The sequence below is a fragment of the Zalophus californianus genome, chromosome 1, assembly GCF_009762305.2.
Source record: "Zalophus californianus isolate mZalCal1 chromosome 1, mZalCal1.pri.v2, whole genome shotgun sequence".
NCBI lineage: Eukaryota > Metazoa > Chordata > Mammalia > Carnivora > Otariidae > Zalophus > Zalophus californianus.
In genome coordinates, this window is record NC_045595.1 from 157615363 (window position 1) to 157641347 (window position 25985).

The window sequence follows — 25985 nt, forward strand, 5'->3', positions numbered from 1 at the left end:
GTCATATTATATACTTGTTTCCATGGGCTAGAGAGATTCCGGTAAGAACATTTGTTACCAGATGCTCCTCTCTATTGCTTTGAATCAGTGTTGGAAACTGGGGAGTTTCTAATTTTGAGCTGCCTCTCAATTTAAGAATGCCATCTGGTGGTGGTGGCTAGAGTTGACTTGCCTGTATCTCCTTGCTTATAATTATGAAAGTTCCTAAGTTGAAAGTGCCTAATTAGAGGCACTACTGTAATGGTATTTTTTGAGTTCTCATCCCTCCAGGATAAAAATCCAGCTTGTTTGTAAATACAGAAGTGTTACTTCTTTGTTTGATGCCCCCAAACTCACATCTGACCTCATATTCTCCTTAAGTTGTTGATCATGAACCATTAGCAGATTATGAAATCACTTTAAAGGTTGAAACACCTCTGAGTTTATGGCTCAGAGATTTATATCTTTAATCAGTGTTTTTCAGACTGTGGATCACAACTTGTTAGTGGATTGTGAAATTGAGTTGGTGTGTTGTAGCCATTATTTTAAAAAATAGAATAGAAACTAAAAGAATATCAGAGTGGTTCTCAAAAAGTAAGGTTAAGTAAGACTTTTATTTTGTTATACATTTACATTTGTGTGTATGCTGGGTCACAGTTTAATAATATATTTCTTAACTTGGATTGTAGCCAAGTATATGAAATCTAATTATTGTAATAGCCCCACCTACTGGTACTTATGGATATTGCCCCTGAAGGATTTTAGGAGGATAGTGGCCTATGGTTATTTTTATGCTCTGTGCCTTTGTATGGACTTTTCCTTTGTGATTTCGTAGTATATATATAGATTTTTTCCTGAATAATAATATTTATCATTAACACATGTCTAGATTCTTTCTGATCAATACCAGATGCAGGATGTATTAGAAAAATCTGATCATTTGATGGCTGAAGCAAAAGATCTGTTTGTTGATTTTCCCCGTAGGCGCACAGGTAACGTATTTCATTCAAACAAACACTTCTTTTTCTTATTAATCATAGCCCACAATGGCTGTTTGGAAGAATTTTAAATCTTTTTTTGGGCATCACATTATTTATAGTACAAGTAGTCTGGAGTGGATAGCATACAGGAGTTGTTCGGCATAGATTCATTATAATTTGTTTGCTTTTCACTAAGAATATTAACTATTACAGATTACAGAGCTAAGCAAAGGTAAGTTGTTATTATTTACTAGTATACTTTATGGTGCAATGTACAAGATTTTATTGTAAATATGACTTAATTTCCAGTTTATTAATGTTAAGTTACTGCAAAAGTATCTATCTATATAAAACTTGAGTAAAGCTTAATTTGAAGCCTAAGGCTACTTCAGTCTCTCTCTTGTCAGATACATAGCATTATTCACTTTAATGTGTATATAATCCATTGTTTATTTTAATCCCTAAAAACAGATCATTTGTTTTTAGTTTAAGGTTTATTAATGTGACTCTGGGCCATTTGCTTCATGTCTCTGAGTTTCAATTTACTGATCTATAAAATAATAATAGTAACAACCTCATCAGATTTTGTGAGGGTAAAATGACTTAATATATGTAAAAGCATTTAGAACAGTGCCTGGCATATAGTAAGCATTATCCAAGTGTGAGCTGCTATTATTATTATTTAAGATTTTTATGTGCTAATACAAACCTGCGGCAGTGTATAGTACTTGTGAAGTCAATTTAATTAAATGAAGTAAAATCATCATGACTTCTTTTCCTTCTGCAGGGTTTCCGAATGTAACTATGGCTCCTGATTCCTCTCAGGGTCCTATTTTGGTAAATCAAGACCCTGTCACTCAGGCCATTCTTCGTGAATCCATCATGGAGCCTCAGGTAATGTGCTGTCCTTATAGCCATCATGCTTATGTTGAAATTAAGTTTATGTAGGTATTGTGGTAAACATTTCAAAAACTTAAATATCAACAAATACCAAGTATGGTTGCTACAATTGTTCTTACTCAAGCATATTGCACTTTAGGTGAGTAATGTTTGTACCAAACAAGATAGGACTGGATGATAATACCTAGGAGGTAGGTACTATCATGACCTCCATTTAGCAGATTAAAAAAACTGAGGTTCAGAAAAATTAAGTACCTTATCCAAGATCACATAGCTAGTTAGTATCAGAGATGGCATTCAAATTGAGGCTCCATCTGCCATTATGGAAACAGTGGGGAGTCTTTTTACTTCCACTGTAGAGTGAGGCGGATCTGTGTTTACATTCTGTTTGTCCTAGTTGTTGGATCTTGAGTTGATTTTTTGTTAAATGGGAATAGAATATACTTACTATGGTTGTTGTGAGGATGAGCAGAGGTAAGTTATGTAAAGTGTCTAGTGTAATTCCAGAGACTAGTTCTTCATTAAATGTTAGTCTCTTCTAATAGTGTGTTTAGAAAGTAGCTACCCAGGAAACTTGGAATTTATTGACCAGTTACGTGGGAAAACTATATTATTGTAGTAAAATGTTAATTAGCTATATCCTAATCTAACTGAAACTCTTAATTAAAATGTTTAGAATTTTGAAATGGGAAACGTCTTTTAAAAGCTCATGAAGAATTTAATATTAAAATAAAACAACTTCTGAGGACTGACTAGGACTCAATACCTGTTTAGTGCCATTTCCTAAGTTATTTATATGTCCTATGAAAAAAGGAGAATCATCAATTATAGAGGGATGATCCTAGGGAATTCCAAGGTCCAGAATCATTAAAAAAAAATCTTAAGTCTACTGTTTTCTGCTTACAAAAGGCAATTAAGTAGAATGTTACATGTTTTAAATAGCCAAAACCCATTAGACATATCTCCAGCCAAAAGCCATTATGTTTTGGCACTTAATTAAAAATGTTAGCTTTCAGATAATCATAGTCTCTATTATGGGAATGGGGGAATGGCAAGAGCTGGGGCTAGAGCGACAGAGAGGAGCTAGGTAATGAAGGGCTAAAGAACCAGAAAGTGAGAGGAGGGCCACCAAAGGATTTTAGGAAGAGTAGAGTCATGTTGAAATCAACTGTAGAGTGGAGGCAGGGTTTGGGAAGGACAAAACTGGTGAGAGGATCTGGTTAGAAGACTAGGTTAGAATTTTAGTGGAAGTGGTGAGGGCCTAACCTAAGCAATGGCAGTAGAGAAGGAGGTAGAGGGGAAGAGGGATAGGTTTGAGAGATTAAAAAGGGATAGAATTGACAGCATTTGGTAGCTGATTGGATGTGACAGATGAGAAAGAAGCATAACAGTTTGCTGGCTGAGCATCTCAGTAGATGGTAATGCTGTTCATGATCTTAGGTAATATGGCAGGAACAAGGCTTCTAGAAGAATGATAGGAGAGGCTTAGGGAGATGACCAGTTTTGGACATGTTGAGTTTATGTGTCGTAGGATGTCTACTAGGAATATCTTTTAGGCAGTTGGATATAATTGTCTAGGACTCCTGAGAAATCTGGGTGAAGATAGAAATTTGAGAATTCACAGCATTTGACTTGTAATTGCAGCTTTGGAACTAGATACAATCATTCAGAAAGGGAGTCAGATGAGAGGAGAAAAGGTCCAAAGGGAGGACCTTGAGTCCCACCAGATATTAAGAAAGGACAGAAAGAAAAGAACCAATAAAGGAGATTGGGAAGGAAGAGCTAGAAGAAGAGAAGAAAAACCAGGGAAATATGGTATCTTGGCAGTTAAAAGGAAGAATGTTATCAAGATGATCTTGAAGGAAAGAAAGGAATGGTCATTAATGTCAAATGAATCAAGAGAAGTAAGGGAAGGCAGATACTGAAAAATATCTATTTTATTTAGGAGCAAATCAAAAAAGGATGTTGACCTTATAGACAGCAGTCTGAGTGGATTGGTAGGGCAGAAGCAAAGCTGTAGGGCATAGGTGGTAAATGAGAAGTGGGGGATGACTCTTTCAAGAAGTTTGGTGGTAGAAGAGAGAAGATACAATGAGAGAGACTTGTTCACATTTAAATGCGGATGAGCTGAAGCCAGTATAGAGAGGTTGAAGATGCAGGAGAGGGAAGGGGCACTTGATGGAGTGGCAGGAGGAGGTGAGAGGGTTTAGGTCCTAGAGCACTTGTGGAGATGTTAGTGGTAGTAGGAGGGATCTCTCTATTATAATGACAAGAAGAAACAAAGGATGAGTGTACATATGACCAACTTGTGTTTTTATTTTTATTGTTGTGTTGAGAAAGGCTCTTAATGAAGTAGCTGATGGTGAAGAAGGAACTGGTAACAGCCAGTCCGAAGAAAGTGAGAATGAATTGGATAACTCTCTAAACTCTCAGTCAAATATGAATGTAGATAGGTATGTATATATGGCATAAATATCTACAGGGCTTCCCTTTTTTCCAAGGCCATTTCTTGTGTTTCCCAGCTTTATTGAGATATAATTGACATATAATGTGTAAGTTTAAGGTGTACAATGTGCTTATAGTATTTCTACTTGTGGAACTTAATGATGTTTTCTTTGTGACCTAATTTATGATTAAATTTTTGTGAATGTTCCACTTGTGTGCTTGAGAAGAAGGTATATTCTATATTAACAAGGTATAAAATTTTATATGTATATCCTTAAGATCTACTTCATTGATGATGATGTTTACTTCTTCTCTGTCTTTACTTATTTTTGTCACTATCTCATATTGAGAGTAGTGTATTAAAGTCTCTGTTAGTGTTTTTCCATTTTTCTTTGCATATGATGTTCAAGTATATTTAATTCTGTTTGAAGTTAAATATCTCCATCCTGATTGGTGTGTTTTTTGGTACATGGATATCCATAAGTATTGTATTTTCATTGTGAATTATGGCTTTTAGCATTATAAAGTATCCTTTGTCACATTTAATGCCTTTGGCTTCAGTTCTACTTTGTTTGATAATCAAGAATAAAAGCTCTGCCTTCTTGTTTCTAATTGCTTGGTTCATCTTTGCTCATTCTTTTATTTTAGCTTTTCTGAATTACTGTGTACTAGGTGTATCTTTTGTATTCAACATAGAATTGGGTCTTGTCTTTTCAGCCAGTTTAAAAATCTTTTTTTTTTATTGGTGAAGTAAACTTGTAATATTTATTGATACAGTTGATGTGTTTGATGTCAACTTTGTCATATTATTTTATAGTACTATATATATTATACTATAATTATAGTTTTCCTTCTCTATGTAATGTTTTCTCTGTTCTCTTAAACATTTCTTTTGGTATTTAGGAAGTAATTAATTTTGTTTTGACTGGTTGCCTTTATATCTACCATTTATAGAGCCATTTAGTCTCCTATTTTCTTTAACCCTTTGCTCTCAGGTGTGTTGGCTTTAAATGGTATGCTTTGACTTCCACCTATGGCCTGTGCAACAAATAATTTATTCTATATTTTCATTCTTTCCCTTTTTCTCTCTGTCCTTCTCTTTTAGCTGCATTTTTTTTTGCTTTGACAGGACATAAAACATTTACATATTATTCTTTCCTGTGTATTGCTATTTTTGTTTTGGTCTTGGAGCTACAGTTAAATATATTAAATGCTCATCATCAGTCCTTTTATAATGTTTCCCTAGTTAACTCTTGGTTGGATCACTCATTTAGACAAACTCATGCTGTAGGGTTTGTGAGTTCTATTCTTTGAGTTCTTGAGAGCTTACAAGTTTTTCTGTAGCTTTGATATTTGAAGGACAGGTTGGCCGGATATAAAATCTTTGATGCTTTGTTTCCTTAACTTTTTTGAAAATGGTTCTCCACTCTTGGTTTACTTTGAATGTTGCTTTGACGAGTCTGATGCTAGAATAATTTTCTTGCCCTTATAAATAATTTGGCATTTTTATGTATTGATTTCCTTTATATTTAAAATTTATTTCTTTTATCTTTAAAATTTAAACATTGCTAAGCTGTGTCTTGAGTTTACCTTTTCAGGTTGGTTTTTCCAACACAGTTGGCTTTTTTTGTGTGTAGATTCAGTTCTTTTCTTTCTTTCTTATTTTTTTTTTTCTTGGAAGTTTCCTTGGGTTATGGTTTCAAATATTAGTTTGATATCATTTTTTTTTTTCTTTTTCAGAGATTCCTTTTATTATATAAAAGTGATGTTTCTTGTTTTCTATTTCTTTTTTTTTAAGATTTTATTTATTCATTTGACAGAGAGAGAGACAGTGAGAGAGGGAACACAAACAGGGGGAATGGGACAGGGAGAAGCAGGCTTTCCGCTGAGCAGGGAGCCCGAAGTGGGGCTCAATCCCAGGACCCTGAGATTATGACCTGAGCTGAAGGTAGACTCTTAATGACTGAGCCACCCAGGTGCCCCTTATTTTCTATTTCAAGTACTTTCTCTCTAACCTTTTTTATTCTTTACTTTTTGTTGTTGTTTTCCTGTAATTCTTCAGTCTTCCTTATTAAATGTTTATTTAAGAATTAGCCATTGGGCACATTGTAATTTAATCTTTATTTCTGAGTTTTTCTTTTTCTTTGTATTCTTTCCTGAGTCCAATCAATTCTTATTTTGTTCCTGCTTTTTTGTCCACCTCTGCTCTTAGGTTTAGAACTTCTGATTCAAGATATATATCTCCAAATGCTTGTTTAAGTATATTTAATTCCATTTAAAGTGTTTGTTACAGTTTTCTTCTGCTTTTTCTTGGGAGGGAAGAAATTTTTATTAGCTGGAATATTTCAATTAAATTTCTATTTTGTTATATTGTCTTGTGTGGATGTAGACTGTTTTAGTTTGTACATTTTGTGGGAGAGGGTGGGAGTTTGGGGTAGGTCTTCTCTCAATTATAGTGAAGCACAGTTATTTTAATGGATGCCTCTTTTTTTAAGTATCAGTGGGTGAAATTTGGGTTTGTCTTCCAATACTGTTGTTTTTTTTTTTTTTTGTCTTGAACTGGTCTCCCTAGTTAAGCATGTTAAGATAACACACTTTTTTTTGCCTTCAGCACTCAGCCTCCTAAGAACTCTTCTTTCTTCCTGTTCACATCAAGAAGTGGTGCTTTTCCAAGACCTACCACCTTGGGTTCTACACACTTCTTGGTAGTATTTTGACTGCCCATGTTTGGGGTTTGTATGTGTGTGTGTATGTGTGTTTCCTTCCTTTTTAAGTATTTGCATACTTAGAGTGGACTTTTTCTTTCTGGAGGTGGTTTTGTCACCATTAGGCTCTCTGCTTTCTTCCCTGTTTATTATTTTCAACTACTCTCAGTCCCTGCTAGGGCTTCTGACAGGAGCTCAAGAAATATCTTGGCTGGAGTTCAGTGTGTATTTTTCTACTTACAGATAATTTGAAGTTAGTAGTATTTTCTGTCTTCCAATAATGTAGAAGGTATGGGTTATGTGCTATTTTTGCTGTTTTTGTTGCCCTGTCTAGTGGGTTTTGGAGGATGTGTGGAGTGATTAAAATTTAGCTGGTCACTGTTTCCTTAAGGACACTTGGAAACATGTATCATCTTTTAAGCACTTTTTCTTTCAGAACCCAAATATAACTAATCTTGTGCCAATATTGCTTTTATTCTTTACATTAGAATCAAATTTTTGTTTTTTTATTTGGTTGGGCAAAGTTAGTTTTATCTCATTAGTTGTGTGAATAGGTGGTTTCCAGTTTTGAATACCTTATGTCTCAAAATATTACTTGTTAACTGTTAAACATGAGGTATCAGAAGATGCATTAGACTTGGGATCTGGAGACTAAGTGCCTTCTGGTTTGAAAATTTCTATGAATATATATTCCTGTATAACCTAAAACAACAGAAATTTATTCTCTCACAATTCTGGAGGCAAGAAATCTGAAATCAGTTTCATTGGACCAAAATCAAGGTTTTTTCAGGGCTACACTTCCTCCAGAGGCTCTAGAGGAGAATCTGTTCTTTGCCTCATTCAGGTTTTGATGGCTGTTGGTCTTCCTTGGCTTGTGACAGCTGCATCATTCCAGTCTCTGCCTCTATCTTCACATCACCTTCTTCTCTGTGTATGTTAAAGTCTTCCTTTGCCTCTCTTTTATAAAAATATACATGATCCCATTTAGGGCCCACCCAGGATAACCTCACATCCCAAGATCCTTAACTTAATCATACCTGCAAAGACCCTTTTTGGCCATTTACAGGATCCAGGGCTTAGAACATGGACATATCTTCAGGTCCTACCATAGTCCACTCAGTGACCCACCTGCAAAATTTATATTCACCCCCATTTCAATATTCCCCAAGTGTCTCAGCATGAAACTCAAGTTCAGAATCTCATCTAAATGTCATCAGCCCAAACCAAATCTTATCGTCTCAAGCAGGTATGGGTAAGCTCTGAATAAGTCCTATCCTGGGCAGTATTCCTCTCTATATATGATCCTGTGGAACTAGAAAACAAGTTATCTGCTTTGAAAATGCAATGATGGAACATGCATAGGATAATTTATAGACATTCCCATTTGAAAATCCAAGGAAGAAAGGGGTCACCAGTCCTAAGCAACTTTGAAACCCAACAGGGCATATTCCATTAGGTTTCAAAGCCTGGTAATAATCTTCTATGTCTTGAGGCTTCACCCTTTGGATCCATGGCTCTGTCCTTTGTGCCTGTGGCTCTGGCCTTAGCCTCTGTACCTGTGGATTTGGCCTCTACATCTCCAGCTCTGGCCTTGAAGTCATTCTTCCTTTTCCTTGAAGCCCATGTTTACAGCTGAGTAATTTTATCAGCCTGTTTGCTGACTGTAGAATTTTGGGAGTCTGACTCTTCCTTCATTTTATACTATCTCTGTCCTTTTCAGTCCATGCTGCAGTATTTCTGCTGGTATAACATTCTCAAAAGACCTTGTGTGTCTCCTTTCTATGTTGTATGCCATTAGACAAGAGTCCCTCCAGAGATCTTCCCTGGATAATCCTATATATGTTGCTGGCTTCTGCTGAGATCATTGAGGGGATCCATGAGTCAGATGCCTAATCTCTTCAGATTAGCAAAACATTGTCTAGCCATACACATGTCCTCTCCAGGGCATGCTTTCCTAACAGTGTAGTGTCTCCTAATTTGAGCATCTTTTGCATTCTGGGGAGGCTGAAAATTTCCCAAATCATCAAGTTCTGGTTCCTTTTGGCTTAATAGTTCTTCCTGCAGTATATCTCTCTCCTCTTGCATTTCACTCTAAGCAGCAGTAAGAAAGCAGGCTGCACCTTCAACACTTTGCTTGGAAATCTCCACAGCTAAATATCCAAGTTCCTTGTTTACGAGTTCTGCATTTCACACAACTCAGCTATGTTTTCCGGCACTTTTTATGGTTGTGTGAATGTAGTGCATTTTACTTCTCCACGCATCAATTGGTGGACGTCTGGGTTGTTTCCACTTTTTTGTCACCTACCTCTTTAAGTCTCAGTCCAATTGAGGAATAGATGAAGGAATCAAGTGGTTGGAGATTAAATTATCAGCCTTATCAATGAGAAAGATGATTATAGCCAAAGGTTTAACTCCCTACACTGCAGCCCTTCTTCCCATTCCTTCTCCCTGCTCCCAGAGACTCAGGGCAGAGTCTGCTCCAGTCACTTTACTTCAGTGAAGTGTTCTGAGGACAGCCTCCTTCACAGGAGAGAGAAACCAGTAAAGACCAAGCCATGTACTTTCTCTGGGAGAGAGAGAGGAGAATGGGGCCCCTATCACAAAACTCAGAAAGGGGAAATTGCTCCTGCGAGTAGGAGCCAAGGTAGGTGGGAAACTGGGAGGGAGATGGAATTATTTCTTCTAACACTAAGAAGACTGGCATTTTAGCTATCTGTCTTATCAGTTAAAGCAAAATGTATTTTTTCTTTGATTATGAATTACTAAAAGTGCCCTCAGTCAAACATGTAAGCAGTTGAACAGTTTAAATGATAGCATTTATTAATTCTAATATAGCTTGTTGTCCCATAATTTATAGATTTCTCCACCAACTAAAGGAAGATAATTCTGAGTTAATTAATAAACTGTGGACTGATATTCAGCAGAAAATAACAACACAGTCACAAAGCCCTCCAGGAACTCCATCACCTGCCGCTCCATCAGGAGAACAAAAAGGTTTGTTTTCCCCCATTGTATTATTTCTCACAGAATAGTGACTTGTTTTATTATATTCTTTCTTAAACACAGTAATTTTTAAAGGACTATTATTTGAGTTTTGACTGACTTTACCTAATTGAATGAAATGCTGATTGATCTATTAATTGGAATGCTTAAAACTGTTTTTGTTCACTTGAGATTCTTTTGGAAATATTTTTTTCTTTTAGCTGCTCTGAATGCTACCAATGCTGTCAAGAGAATCCAGACCAGGCTTCAGTCTGAAGAATCTACTGAGACTCTAGACTCAAGTTATGTTGTGGGACAAGTGCTGAACTCAAGGAAGCAAAAACAGTTGTTAAAGAAAGGTTCAGTCCCTTAGTTTACAAAGATGAATTATTAAACACATAACTTGATACAGCTTCCTTAATCTTAGTAATTAGTAAAGTTTATTAGTAATTATTAAAGTAATTAGTAAAAATTAGTAAAGTTTTTTCCCTTAAACTCATCCAGTTGGAGCTAATTAAGACTTTGTTGAACGGTAGCTAAGAAATGCCTCCAAATATAACATGTACTAGATGGTTCTAGTACATTCATTATAGATAGTGTAAACCTGGTTGAAACAGTATGAATTTTTTATGAGAAATGGTGATAACTTCTATAAAAACCTTTTATAAACTGTGAATAACAGTCAATGGTTTTTCTAGTAGCTTGCTGGTATAATTTTTCTTGGTCTTCTAATAGAATGACTTCTGTCATTATCAGTGAAAGGAAAAGTGGATTCACATGCTCTTTCCAAGCAGAAGAAGAACGTGTTAACAGCTAGCACAGCCTCCACAGACTTACCAAATAGCAACAGTTCCAGCCTGGATGTCCTTAAACACATGATAAATGAAGTGGAACATGAAATGGAAGAATATGAACGATGGACAGGACGTGAGGTCAAGGGACTGCAGAGCAGTCAGGGCCTTACAGGCTTCACTCTGTCACTGGTGAGCTCCCTCTGTCGCCTGGTTCGGTACCTGAAAGAGGTAAGAGCAAGAGGCTATTAGAGTCTCCTCTTCAGAGTGTTGATAGAAATGTTTGGGTTTTTTTTTTTTTTTTCCCTCTACACTTAAATTATTGCAATTTCCAAATGAAATATAGTCAGGTTGGAATAGCTTTGTTTAAAATACCTCAGCTCTAGATTATCTGCAGTAAAACTTTATCGTCTTAATTTTCCTCTACATGCTGATTTATGTATCATCTAGTATAAGTGATGTTGATTTTAATTTGAGTTTTAGTAAATTGTAATTGGTAAGGTAAATCTGCTATAAATGAAATCATTGCTGACATTGAATATTATTGTTTGGCAGTATTAAATTCAATAGAACTACTAAATGTGTCCTCATTCTCGTGCTTTTCTCTGTGTTCCTACTCCCACTTCAGCTTGGAGAGTGGCATGCCTGTAATTTGTAGACACAGATGGGGGAAATTCTTCATGTTATCTGTGTGACTACTTGGGCTTTGTCTGAAGTGGAAGATCTTTTGTTGTGAAAATAATTTATAAGAGAAGCAAGAATTATTTCTGTAATTCATTTTTGAGTAATCAGTCTTCAGAATGCTGTGGGATTAGAGTTAGCTCTACATTTCACCTTTCAAAAAATCTATTTAAACTTATTTATTTTTTATAAATTTAAATTTGTTAAACAAATACAACAAAAAATGTTCAAGGAAATTTTACTATTAAAATAGTTGATTCAGGGGCGCCTGGGTGGCTCAGTCGGTTAAGCATCTGCCTTTGGTTCAGGTCATGATCCTAGTGCCCTGGGATCGAGTCCCACATCGGGCTCCTTGCTGAGCAGGGAGCCTGCTTCTCCCTCTCCCTTTGCCTCTCCCCTGCTTGTGCTCTCTCTCTCTCTGTCAAATAAATAAATAAAATCTTGAAAAAAAATTCTTTAAAAAAATAAAATAGTTGATTCATCACTCTAATTCAGATGTTTCAATTTCTCTGGAGCTGTCTTCCTAAAATTAATTTTTAGTGAAATATTTATTGTACTGTCAGACTTATAAAAGTCTTATCATTCTTCCATCCTTAAGTTAGGAGTCTCCAGGAGTGTACTTTTGGCTCTCTGAAAGTATTACAAGTTTAGTAGCTTCCACTTTTTAGCTAATCACTTGCTTTACAAAGTTAAAACCATTTAAGTCTGTTGTCATTTATTTTTAATTTTATTTTAACAAACTTAGTTCTTGAATTGGTGATTATAATCACAGGGCATAAAATTAAAAGAAGTAGAAGGATATAGTTGAAAATTCTGATTCCCACCATTAACTTCCATTTAACCAGTTTGCTTCCCTGTAGCTAGCTATCATTACAAGTGTATCCTTCTAGAGATGCTCTGTGTATATTCAAGCAATATGTTTATGTCCTTCCCTCCACTTTATTCGACAAAAATTGTAGTTATTTAAGTCTTTATACCATTCTGTTCATTGTGTTCTATATAAAGAAAGGAAAAGAACACAGCATTTCATTTTAATGCAATATAAACCTTTTAATAAAAATATGTAATTCTCATTACTGTCACATAATATATACTTCATAAGTATTTTCTTTGACAGTTTTGAATAGAAACTCTTAGTTTTCAGTATTTTATGCTGTTGATGGGAGTTTATTTTTGGATGGGAATTTTATCTTATTATTGATGGAAGTTTTTTTTTTTTTTTTTTTGTAGAGCGAGGTCCAACTGCGTAAAGAAGTAGAGACGAGGCAGCAACTGGAACAAATGTTAGGTGATCATCGAGAGCTCATTGATGCTCTTACAGCTGAAATTCTTCTTCTTAGAGAGGAAAATACTGCTACCCAGGTACTTAGATGAGATCCCAAACTTTTCTGTGTTTAGTAGAATAAAACATCTTCAAGAATATTTCTCTTTTAGTTGCCTTTGGTTTAGTTGTGCTGATGTGATTACTTACCACTTCTTTATTATCAATGGTAGCTTTTATTGAACATTTATTATATTGGGGGTACTATAGTAGAAACTTGGACTACAAATAATATGCAGAATAAGTCTGCTATCTTTAAGAAACATACTATTTAGTGGGGAAGACCGAATCTACATTTAAATGGTAACCAGCAATATTATAGCAGTTTATCCAAAATGTGAAGTAAATGTTGTGATAGCGGCTTTTAAGTTCAAAACAGCAGAGGATACCATTTAGGAAGCTTCCTGTAATCATATGCCATTTAAAGTTGTTTGCAGTATCTTCATATTTATTAGATAAGTCCTCTTTGACACTTGTCTAGCTAATTGCTCCTTCTTTTTTTTTAAAAGACTTACACAGTATTTCTTCTAGAAACTAATTGTACTGCCTCAGTGCTGCATTAAATATTCTTTATTTGTGCCCTTTTGGTACTCTCTGGATAGTGCTCTCATTGCATTTACCAAATTGTGTTACACATACATGTATACCTGTCATCAAGACTGAGCTGCTTGAGGGACACCTGGGTGGCTCAGTCAGTTAAGCGTCCGCCTTAGGCTCAGGTCATGATCCCAGTCCCGCACTGGGCTCCTTGCTCAGCAGGGAGCCTGCTTCTCCCTCTGCCTGCTGTTCCCCCTGCTTGTGCTTTCTCTCTGACAAATAAATAAATAAAATCCTAAAAAAAAAAAAAAAAAAGACTGAGCTGCTTGAGGGCAGAGATGGTTTTATTCATCTCTTTGTTCTCCAATGACAGTTATTATTACTTTTATTTATCAGCCAAAAGAGACTGGAAAAGCAACAGTTAGTAGGCAAGTTGTGTTGTATCAGTGGACATTAGATATACTACATGCAATTTTTTATTGATCTATACAGTTCACATACCATTTAATCATCTTATTAAAGTGTACAGTTCAGTGGTTTTTACTATTCACAGAGTTGTACACCAGCACCATTATCTAATTCCAGAATGTTTTCCTCACTCCAAAGAGAAACCCGAAGCTTGTTCTTCATTCTGTTCCCCCTGCAGTCCCTGGCAATTAGAAATCTACTTTGTGTTTCTATAGATATGCTGAATGTGGATATTTCATATAAGTGGAATCATGCAATATGTGATATTTTGTGTCAGATTTCTTTCACTTAGCATAATGTTTTCAGGGCTTATAGCACATGTCAGTACTTCATTCCTTTTTGTTGTCCACCAATATTCCATTATATGGATATACCTCATTTTGCTTATCCATTCATCAATTGATGGACATTTGAGTTGTTTCTACCTTTTTGTGTATTATGAATGAATAATGCTGCTATGAACATTCATGTATAAGTGTTTGTGTGAACTTAGGTGATCAATTCTCTTGGGAAGATGAGCAGCTTTAAAATGTACTAATTGACTCAACAAATCTTTATTGATTTGGGCCTGGCACTGTTCTTGGTGCAGAAGATACAGTCGTGAACAAAGAAGAAATCTTTGCTCTGTGGAGCTTATTCTAAATAAATCCTAAAAAAAAAGAAAAGTGAAGTATATTGTAAGTTAGATGGTGATATGTACTGTAATGAGGAATAAAGCAGGTAAGAGGCACAGGAAGTACCTAGGGTGGGGAATTGAAATTGGGATGGGCCATGCCTGTTTGAGGAAGTGGCATTTGAACAAAGGCCTGAAGAAGGTGAGGAAGTGAGTGTGCAGATAGCTAAGAGAAGGGCGATCTAGGCAGTCTAGAATAGCGGGTCCAAAGGTCTTAAGGTGGGAGCATGGCTGTTGAGCTAAAAAACCACTGGCGTGGAATGTGGGAAAGGGAGAGTAGTAGGCTGTCTTCTGGGACAAGCTGGCACTGGTCACAATGCAGGGAGACTTTCCTCCAGAGGATCAGTGCCTGTCAGTGCTGTGGGGGGGGGGTGTCTCTGAAGTGTGGGGTTTTGAGACACAGCCGAGCCTAGGATAAGACACAAGAGTGCTGCACCATTTGGCAGTGGACAGCTTGGACACACACAGGGTGAAGGCAGGGATCTGACAGAAACCACGAACACAGGAGGGGTCGCTGTTTTAGCATCTGTGAGGGCTTACTGAAGAGGGGTGGCCTGCGTTTCCTGCTCTGGAGATGAGAGTAAGGGGTAGAAGTAGAACCATCTTCTCCCCATGCCCACTGGCTTGACCTCAGTGAGCTAAACAGTGCCACCAAGTGGAGAACGGAGCTGCTACACCAAGCTCCACCCTACTGCTCCCTGCAGGCACATCTCCACTAGGGCAATTCTACCTGAGAATCTGAGCAGCAGCCCTTCCCCCAGAAGACCAGCACAAACTCCTCACCCACACCGAGTCTACTGATCATAGAGTGCTGCTAAGCTTCAGCTTTAGGGGAAAAAGGATCTAGCGTCCTTTGGGGTTTTGTGTGTGTGTGTTTGTTTTTATTTGTTTTGTTTGTTTTTTAGATACAGAAAGCAATTTATTATTTTATTTTATATATATATAAATTTAAAATTTTTTTCTTTTTCTTTTCTTGCTTTCTACCTTTTTCTATCGAGCTTCTCCTAAAAAGCAGACCAAAACACACCTAGCATCTAGCTTCCTGTATGTATTTTATTTTTTTAATTTAATTTTTTAATTTCTTAATTTTTATTTTGTTTTATTTTGTTTTTTTTCCTCCCACTCCAAAATGACAAGATGGAGGAATTTACCCCAAAAGAAAGAACAGGAAGAAATGACAGTCAGATATTTATTCAGTGCAGATGTAAGTAAGATGTCAGAACTAGAATTTAAAACAACAATTATAAGGATATCAGCTGGGCTTGAAAAAAGCATAGAAGACACTAGAGAATCCCTTACTGCAGAGATAAAAGAAATAAAATCTAGTCAGGCAGAAATTAAAAATGCTACAACTGAGATGCAGACCTGAATGGATGCCATAAAAATGAGGATGGACGAAGCAAAGGAATGAATCAGTGGTATAGAAGATAAAATCATGGAAAGTAATGAAGCTGAAAAGAAGAGGGAAACAAAGGTAATGGACATGAAGCTAGACTTAGGGAACTCTGTAACTTATTAAAATGGAGTAACATTTGTATCATAGGAGTCCCAGAAGATGAAGAGAGAGAAAAAGAGGCAGAAGGTTTATTCGAGCAAATTATAGCTGACAATTTCCCTAATCTGAGGAAGGAAACAGACATCAAAATCCAAGAAGCGCAGAGAACTCCCATTAAATTCAACAAAAGCCGGCCATCGCCAAGGTATAGCATAGTCAAATTCACCAAATACACAGACAAGGAAAGAATCCTGAAAGCAGCAAGGGGAAAAAAGTCCTTAACCTACAAGGGAAGACAGATCAGGTTCTCAGCAGATCCGTCCACAGAAACTTGGCAGCCAGAAGTGGCAGAATATAGTCAGTGTGCTGAATGGGAAAAATATGCAGCCAAGAATACTCTATCCGGCAAGGCTGTCATTCAAAATAGAAGGAGAGATAAAGAGTTTCCCAGACAAACAAAAACTAAAGGAGTTTGTGACCACTAAACCAGCCCTGCAAGAAATATTAAGGGGGATTGTTGGGGGAAAAAAAGATCAAAGCTCGGAATCATATTGGATACTGTCACTCTTTTTTCCTATTCCATAATAATTTTTACAGTGTTGCTTTTTAGCATAGCAGCTAATGAAAACCCAGTTCCATGAAGATATGACATCATCAAAAGAAATGTATTTTGATCTAATGTTGAAGCTGTGAGCTACCTCAAACTGGTTCACTGGTTCACTGGTGCCTGACAGATGCTGAACAGCAGTGTTTTCCTCAAAAATTTAAAATGTCCTGTGGTGCCCCTGTGAGTTCACTGTAGTGCCCCAAGGTGCTTCAAGCTTTTTTGGGAACAGTATAGGACTAGACTGTAGGTGGTTAGACATAGAAGCAGAGTATTACACATAGGAGTTATTGAAACAATTCAGGTGGTCTGGCAGTCTGGTCTAGGTTGGAAGTGGGAGAAGCTGTGAAAAGTGACTAAATTATGAATATATTTTGAAGGCAAGCAGTAGGATTTGCGAATGGGTTGGATATGGGGCGAAGGAGAGGATGTGAGAGGAGTCAAGGGTGATTCCACAGTTAGGGACTGAGCATTTAGAAGGATGGAGTTGCTGTTGATGAGGTGGGAATGTTCAGGGGGAGTTTGGTTTTGTACATGTTAAGTTTGAGAAGCCTATGTGAGTTCTCCATCTCTAGATGGAGATGCTGAGTAGGTCATTGGAGATGATTGTGGAATTTGGGAAAAATTTGGACTGGTATGAAATTGTTTAGTATATTTCATTCAGTAGTCCCTCTAATAATCCTTCTCACTTCTGACCATCTCTGATTTTTATCATATGTCTGTACATTTTGGAAATATATATAGATACATGGATATATATATACACACACACACACACACATATGTGTGTGTATAATATCTCTTATCACTATGTATATATTTTCTCTTAACATTATTTTATATACATTACATAAATTCTTACAGGGTTATGTTTATATATTCTATTAAATTAGCTTGGCTCAGTTGATATCATTTATCTAAAAAGGTTTTATAGATCAGAAGCCCTGTAAAAAGGTTAATTCTTACTGTTGTTGTGGTGTATTTAGTAATTAATATTATTCCATTTAACCATTCCTCTGTCATGGGACTTTTAAAACATTTATGATTATGTGTTCTTACAAATGCATGATTTTAGTATTTGAATGAAAGTCCGAAGTTCCTGGAGTAGTTAAAGTAATGATACGATTCTACATATCTAGGAGATGATCTGATGTCTGCTATGCCAGTGATGTTATTTCATTCTTTTTTCTCCAGGCAAGACTTCAGCAATACATGGTCACAACAGATGAGCAACTTATATCGCTCACACATGCCATGAAGAACTGTCCAGTGATAAAAAGCAACAAAGAATGTCAGGCATCAGAAAGAGGATCCACGAGTAGGAAAATTATAGACAATCCCGGTGAGTGTGGTCTTATTATCCCAGGTTGGTATTAAAACACAGAGTAAACAAAACTGTAAACTTACATGTTATTGGTCACGTATACATATATAGCATTGTCACTATGACAGTTGCCATCACTATTTCCAGCTAATATTTATTGGGTACTTGCTCTATGCCAGGCACTTTTTAAGTGTTTTATGTGTATTATCTCATTTAGTCCTCATAATAGTTTTATGAGGTAAGTATCACTGTTGTCCCTACTTGCACGATGAGAAAACCAAGGCTTTGGGAGGGTTGTAGCTTAGCAAGATCACACAACTAGGAAGTAGCAGAATTTGCCTCCTAGACTAGTGGGGCTTTAGTGCCAACACTTTTCATCACTGTACACCAGGTTCAAGAGGAGAGGAGATGGTCTTGGAAAGAAAAAGAAATTCTGAGTTTTAGAAATGTGCAACTTTTGTTCATTTGTGGTGATGTTTGGAAAGCCTTTCTTCACTTCCTGTGCCATCCTATGTCAGAGCCTGAAAAGGACAGTTAGGCTTTTTCATGTTTTTTGCTTCTAAGTAATACTTTGATGAGTGTCTATGTGTGGTAAAGTATTTTATATATTTAGCAGTGTTTTCTCAGGAGGGATTCTAAGAAGTGGCTGACTAAAATTTAACTTGCATGAGAGAAACTCAATGGCTGGGGCAGTTCTCAAGGACTAAGTGCCTTTCTCAAAAAGAGCCTCTTCCCAGTGCTGGCCGCTTGGGAGCCTTGGGTGTGAGTTACAGCTAAAGGAGGATATGGCCTAGAAAGTGAAGGCTCTAGAGTTCATGTGATTTTGCTTTCTGTGGAAATGCATGTAAGTATAAATACCTGCAATATATCCATGGTTGTAAGTGCTGATAGCCTCTCATCTTCTTCAGAGGGCCCTGTTGTAAATGCTAATGTCTCCATGCCATTGGTGTTCAGAGGGGAAGAAGTGGCTGAATTCGCACAGGAAGACTTGCCTGTTAAACTGTCTCAGGTGCCAACTCCCACAGATAGTGTGAATCTGACTAACAGTTTTCCAGCACATATATTTGAACCGGCTGTGTTGTTAACACCACCCAGGCAGAAGAGCAACTCTGGATTCTCTCCCTTGCAGGACGGTAAGCAGGCTTCCTCTAAGCTGTGTGACAGTTGTTTTTTTATGCTTTATATATGTAACATATGGTGTCCATTGTTACCCTGTAAATGGAATTCTGAAAGATACTGATTGCCACACATAACCTTTGAGCTAAAGGAGGATTTTTCAGGGTTGTTTTTATCATGTGTGTTATACCTATGGTTAAATGTCACATTAAATTTCATTATATACCTGTTCTATTAGACGTTGTAAATACTAAATCAAACCAAAGGATCAAAGTCCTCAGCATTGAAATGTGGAGTAAGGGAAATCTTCTTTTCCCTGTGTGGTCCAGGAGCATAAGAAAGGATAAGAAACAGATTATACTCCAGAGAGAGAGTAATAAAAGTTTAGCCAAGGAAAGATAGGAACTGTGACTATATAAGGATTTCGTAGATCAGATTTGGTTATTAACCTCTTTCTCATTGAAACTTGTTTAGCTTAGTCAGTTGAGGTAATTCTATAATGAAAGTTGATGAACAATTAAAAATAGCTTTCAGGTCACTTTTTGCAGGACATATATAGAGTTTAGAATAAAATTGAAAAGATTTATTGTTAATCCTTAGCCCAGAGATTCTTAACTTGGGGGCTCATGGATGGTCTTCAGAAGTACCATGGAGTGTTTCATTGTTTGGAAAATTATGTTTATTTGTCCACCTGTGCATTTTTCTGGAGCTATAGAGCCTTTTTTTTTTTTCCATTTTCAAAACAATTCTTCAGTCAAAAAACTACCTTAGACTCTCCTCCATTGTTTTTAGAAAAATGTTATTCAGCCCTGATTTGCATACATTTTTATTTCTTTATTTTCTTTCTTTGTTTACTTTCTTACATAGGGGAACAGAATAATAACTAAATAATAACTAAAATAATAATACTGTCATTGGAGCTTAGAAAATTTGGTCAGATTTTCTGTACCTTTTCAATAAAGGACATGAAGAGGCCATAGGGTTAAAGAAATGACAAGTCCTTGCCATTATAAAATTTGTTTTGGCATTTATTATGCAATTGTAAAGTCTGTCAGATCTTTGTGGTGTAGGGAGACAGTGCTAGGCTGAGGGTCGGAAGTGCTAGAGTCTTGGCCCATCCGATGACGAGCTGGGAGGCTTAGAGCTAAGACACTTACCTTCTCTGAATTCATTTTCCTAGCTCCAAAATGAGAGATTTTTCTGTTATCTTTAATGTTCCTCCAGCTCTACAGTTCTGTGATTTGGTATTTCCTCTTTAGAGGCTAGAGAGTATTACTAACTCTGGCTAGGAAATATTTAGGAAATATGATTTCAGTTCTGATTTCTGTTGAGGTTAGATTTTCATTCCTCAAAGTAATCTTTCAAATGTTTACATGGTATTAATAAGCTTGTCTAATGATCTCTTTTGAGGTATTGTAAATTATTTCCCATTGGTGATAGTAAGATAACTTGAAGTTCTTTTTTTTTTTTTTTTTTTAAAGTAGGCTCCACTTTCAGTGTGGAGCCCAGCACGGGCTTGAACTCACGACCCGGAGATCAAGACCTGAGCTGAGATCAGAGTCGAATGCTTAACGAGTGAGCCACCCAGGCACCCCTAAATTTTTTTAAAGAAACAGTTACCACAAATATTTTTACTCTGATTACAAATATGCTAAATGTTCACTAAAGCAAATTATTTGGGGACTGTTATAGACACCCCTTTGTTAGCAGGTTTGCATTGAAAATAATGCCACGGGCGCCTGGGTGGCTCAGATGGTTAAGCATCTGCCTTCGGCTCAGGTCATGATCCCAGGGTCCTGGGATCGAGCCCCACATCAGGCTCCTTGCTCAGCGGGAAGCCTGCTTCTCCCTCTCCCTCCACTTGCCAATCCCCCTGCTTGTGCTCTCTCTCTCTGTAAAATAAATAAAATCTTTAAAAAAAAAAAAAAGAAAAGAATGCCACACATTTCTTTCACAGTGTGTAGATGGAATAACCTTTGAACATGTATTCTTAGTTGGTGAAGTTTTGTCATCATATTTTTCAGCATTTTATTTAGAATGCTCACATATAAAGAATTGTTGAGTTAAGCTGAAGATGTGGATAAAGGTGGGAGATACATCGGGCCCTTTATCGGTATTTGGTTATGCTCTGGAACAGCTCTGTCCAACAGAACTTTCTGTGATGATGAAAATGTTCTGTGTCTGCTCCATTTGTTGTGGTAGCCACTAGCATCAGGGGCACTTGAAATGTGGCTAATGTGACTGAAGAACTGAATTATTAATTTAATTTAACTTTAATGAATTTGAATTTGAATGACTGCGTATGGCCAGAGACTGTCATAATGGCCAGCATTGCTCTAGAATTTCCCATTATAGATCATTTCCTTTAGCTACTGATTGCTTTCTACTTTCTTTTACAGCCACACTTTTTGAAAGAATAGTATATATATGCTGTTTTCATTTTCTTATCTCCCATTCATTCATTTTCAGGCATCAGTTCTAATTTATATTTTCATGTGGTTAAAAAAAACACATGCAAAGGTCTCTTCCTCTTTCATCTTTAGGCCTGCCCTAAGAGGGATGCATTTTTTTCCCAGTTTGATTTCTACTTATCTTGTGGTGGTCGCCATAATTAATAGAAAATATTTTTATATATTTTTTCTTAAATGTTAACTTTACACACAATAATTACAGACTATCCTTTATTAAAGAAGAGGGTTTAATGAACATTAACTCCTACTTCCCTTCTCTATCCAATTTGGATGATTATATTATAATGTTTAACTCTTCTGTTGCTTAACTTTGTGACTTCAAATACTTTCTGTGTCTTCTCTGTTAACTCTATGCAGTATCTCTTGGCTTTCCTCTATGAGAGCCGCTTCCCTTCTGGCTCTCCTTTGCTTTCATTTCGCACCTTCATTCAGCCTACATTTCCTTTTACCATATCAAGTTTGGTGACATTTACTTTGTTCCATTACCACAATTATGTCTTCTGTGTCTTGTCTATAGATGGATACTGAAAGTTGAAAATAAATGACTGTTTTGTCCTATCAGTCTTTGTGCCACAGGAAGGAAAAAGTTCTTAGTATGAAGATCAAAGTGAATGTCCTTTATTTCATTTAATCAGTTGCTCAGAATATTTAAATTTGCTGTATATTTATACTGACTTTCTTGTTCAATGTTTGTTTTGCCTGGAGTTTCGAATTGCTTTTCCCCTCTTGTTTACACAAGAATAATGTGCTTTACCCTCTTGTTTACACATGAATAATATCTTCTGGTCCTTTAGTTACTGTCTGTGGCATGGAATCCACTTTCATTCTAGAGATAATTCCCAAAGCTCTTCCACCCCTACTCCGGTCGGCACTGATTGCTCGCCGGGCCCACTGCACACCTCTTATCCTGGGACTTGCTAACGTCACACTCCTGGGTTGTATCTACTATTTCCTGGATCCCACTTCTTCCTCTTTGGTTTTCTCCCTCAAGTTTCTGAAAGAAATCATCAGAATGGGTGTATAGAAGGCAAACCCTAAGTTCTTAAAAATCTGAGAATATTTTTACTTTTCTATTACACTTGGTTGATAATTTGGCTAGATATAGAATTCTAGGTCCATAATCCTTTACCCTGAGAGATTCGAGGCATTGTTCTATTGATTATTAGTATCCGGTGTTGCAGTTGAGATGTATGATGTATTATCTAACTTTAATTTCTTTGTATGTGATGTACTTTTTCTCTGTGGAAGCTTTAGGATTCCTTTATTTTTATTCTGACCTTGCATAAGGTGTGTCTAAATATGTTTCTTTTTTTTTTCTCATTGCACTATGAGGCACCAGTGGGACCTTTTGGACTTGAAGACATGTGACTTTCTGCAGTTTTAGAAAATAGTATATTGACCTGGATCATTTTCTTACAAGCCTTATATCTTGCTTCTTATATCTTGGAAGATTTTTTTCACTTTATAGTCAGGGCTGTCTTTTATTTTTTTTAATTATACCAAATTATGTTTTTAATTTCTAAGCAAGAGCCCTTTCTTGGTGTTTGATTGTCCTGTTTTCTTTTATGCTTATTACAAATGCATTATCTTGGGGCTCCTGGGTGGCTCAGTTGGTTAAGTGGCTGCCTTTGGCTCAGGTCATGATCTCAGAGTCGTGGGATCAAGTCCCTCTCCCTCTGTGTGCTCTCTCTCTCAAATAAATAAATAAAATTAAAAAAACAAAAACATTGCATTATCTTCCAGAAACTCTCTGCTGAGTATACCCATTAGAATTTTATTAAATTATCTTCTGTATCTGAATTTTCCTTCTCTTCTTAGTTTTTTGTTCTGTTTTCCTATCCTGGTTCTTCTCTTTTGTGCTGTTGGTTTTCCTTGTATGTCTGGTGATCCTTTATTGCCCATCATAGTTAAGAATAAATGACTAGACTGAATGTTATAGGTGGTTGGCATAGGTCTTCTCTCCTGGGGTGTAGGTCAATCTAGGTCTGTTTTCCCAATAGGCTTTCCCTTCAACAGTTGCTTTGTATATATGAACATGCTCTGTTAACTGCAGGCTTCCTTTTAGGGTATGTAAGTAGGATCCAGCGATTTCACTGGGGCTACCACATTTGCTCTCCCCAGTGCTGTTTTTTTTTTTTTTTTGCTTTTGAGAATGGGTGGGGCAAGTAGTGAGCACCGCTTGACCAACATAACTATAAAGTAGATGAACTTTCAAGTTGTTCTGCAATTTTCAGCCTACTTCTCACTTTTTCCCCTCTGTATAGTCAGCTTTGAGCTAGCAGCCTTTTTCGGGTTCTCCCAGAAACACTGGCTTTTACCTGTAGCTTCATTATAACATATACATGTTCAGAACTGTGGCTTCTGTTCAATTCATTATTTCATACACTTCCCATCCACTTTCAGTCTTCCAGAGAAATGTGTCTAAATATGTCCTTTGCTAATGACTCTCTTCCTAGACCATAATCTTTACTGATGTGGATTTATTTATTTTTTAATTTCCTTGTTGTCAGTGAAAGGAGGTGAGTCTGTAGTCTTGAACTAGGAGCTCTGTCTCCCCAATTCTCTCCCTAATAGGTCATTTTGCCTAAACTACTCCTGCTAAGGGCTTCGGTGGCCTCCAGGTTAGTAACTCCAGTGTACTTTTCTTCTGTCTTTGTGTTTCTAGGTCTTAAACGGTAGTATTATATATGGATAACCACTCCCTCTTGGTTTCCTTCATACCGCATTCTTGTAATATTTCTCTAACCATTCTGGCTGCTCCATTTCAGTCTGCTTTGCTAGCTTCTCCTCTCTATGAAGCTCTACATGTTGACTTCCTCTTGTGTCAGTATTGATTTCTTTTCTCACTTGATTCTTTTTCTCTAGGTAATCCCAATCATTCTCATTGCTCCCAATACTGTCTATATGCCAGTGACTTCCAGTTTTGTATCTTCGCCCAGATGCCTCTCTTTGAGTTTCTGACCCATGAGTCCATCTGCTTAGATGGATATTAGGATAAAGCATCAGGCACTTAAACTTATCCTGTTCAAAGTGGAATTCTTGGTAGCTTACCTTCCCCTAAATCTGTTCTTACCTTCTCCATCTCTATAAATCACATCACTGCCCACTCAGTTGCGCATGCCATCTTGATCTGTGTGTTTCCTTTACTCCCTACTTCCAGTTCATCACTCTTAGTTCTTTTGCCAAAATAGTTCTCAAATTTACCCACTTCTCTCCATCTCTATAGCCAACATACCTTCATTGGAGCTATCATCCTCTTTCTCCGAGACTACCACAATGGCTTACTGGTCTCCCTACTTCTATTCCTGGATCTTCCAATTAACACAGCATTTAAGAAATATAAATTGAGTCATTGCCAAACTTTCTCCATGTTTCATTGCTCTTGGTTTAAATTATAAAATTCTTAACATGGCTTAAAAAGCTCTGTAAGAAATAGTTTCTGTACACCTCTCCAATCTCATATTTTTCCAGGTCTCCCTTATTGCTGTGTTACACTAAATTGGCCTCATTTCTTTGCTTTTTCCTATTCTGGGGAGTTCACATATATTGTTCTTCTGCCTGTAATGTTCTTTGCTCTGCTTTCTGCCACATATGTAATCATTTTTAAATTTTGCTTCTTCAGAGATGCCTTTCCTGGTCATCTTCAGTTTACAGTAGGTATTTATATTCCCTCCACCCCCAAGATTCCCAGATATGAGTTAATACATGTATTAAAATGTGAACTTGGCAGACTTTTTTACAAGGATACCAGTAAAGCCTTAAGGAATATAAAGGTCTCTGTATTTGATTGTTTGAGGTGGCATTGCTGGTGTATTCCCTGCTAAAATAATTTAGGCCTTCAGAAGCCAGACCCTTCTATTGGAATACATTTCTAACTACCATGATGAGTAATGAGATGATTGTAGTGCCAGTCTGTGGCTAAATGATGCATGTTTATTCTGTTTTAATTTTCTCTGCAGTATTGAGGAGGACTGTTCAAACTCGTCCTGCTCCACGAATTCCTCCCACTGTGGAAATAATTGAGAAGGAACAGAATTGGGAAAAGAAGACCTTACCTACCGACACAGACAATCAGAATTCAAGTGAAGAGAGTCATCTCTTCACTCAGAGGTGGAGGGTGTCTCACATGGGGGAAGACCTGGAGAACAAAGCCCAAGCTCCCTTCGTTAACCTCTCACAGCCCTTCTGTAGTTCGCATTCAAACACTCAGCAGGCCAGAAGCCCCGAGTTCTCAGAAGAGCCCCTGGTACTGGGAGACGGGCAGCAGCTTAGGACAAATGCAGCATTAATACAAAGCAAAGACGTCATGGCACGAATTGCTGAGTTGACACTGCAGAATTCAGCTATCAAGGCACATCTGAATAATATTATCGGGCCAGGAGGAGAGCAAGGGGATGGAGTTCGGGAATTAAATAAACAAGAGACGAGTCACGTGAGCAACATGACTGCAGTGAGTACCAGTTAAGGGTTGACTAGGGACATTTAGGAACTTAAGTACTTTGCTGGAGCAAAG

General features: G+C 37.0%; 1 protein-coding gene across 6 annotated transcripts in view; it reads left to right on the plus strand.

Moving 5' to 3' along the window:
- The window catches only part of SPICE1 (spindle and centriole associated protein 1), a 66882-nt gene that overhangs the window by 33449 nt on the left and 7448 nt on the right, over positions 1-25985 (plus strand). For all 6 annotated transcript variants that reach the window (XR_003518289.2, XR_003518290.2, XM_027585467.2 and 3 more), the window contains 10 exons: positions 869-971; positions 1747-1853; positions 4200-4312; positions 9867-10003; positions 10213-10350; positions 10748-11013; positions 12694-12825; positions 17756-17903; positions 18794-19018; positions 25432-25922. Coding sequence is in view for 4 of the 6 variants with exons in the window: in XM_027585467.2 (XP_027441268.2) it covers positions 869-971; positions 1747-1853; positions 4200-4312; positions 9867-10003; positions 10213-10350; positions 10748-11013; positions 12694-12825; positions 17756-17903; positions 18794-19018; positions 25432-25922 (1860 nt within the window). In the remaining 2 variants the exon portion in view is untranslated. The remainder of the gene's footprint in view (positions 1-868; positions 972-1746; positions 1854-4199; positions 4313-9866; positions 10004-10212; positions 10351-10747; positions 11014-12693; positions 12826-17755; positions 17904-18793; positions 19019-25431; positions 25923-25985) is intronic.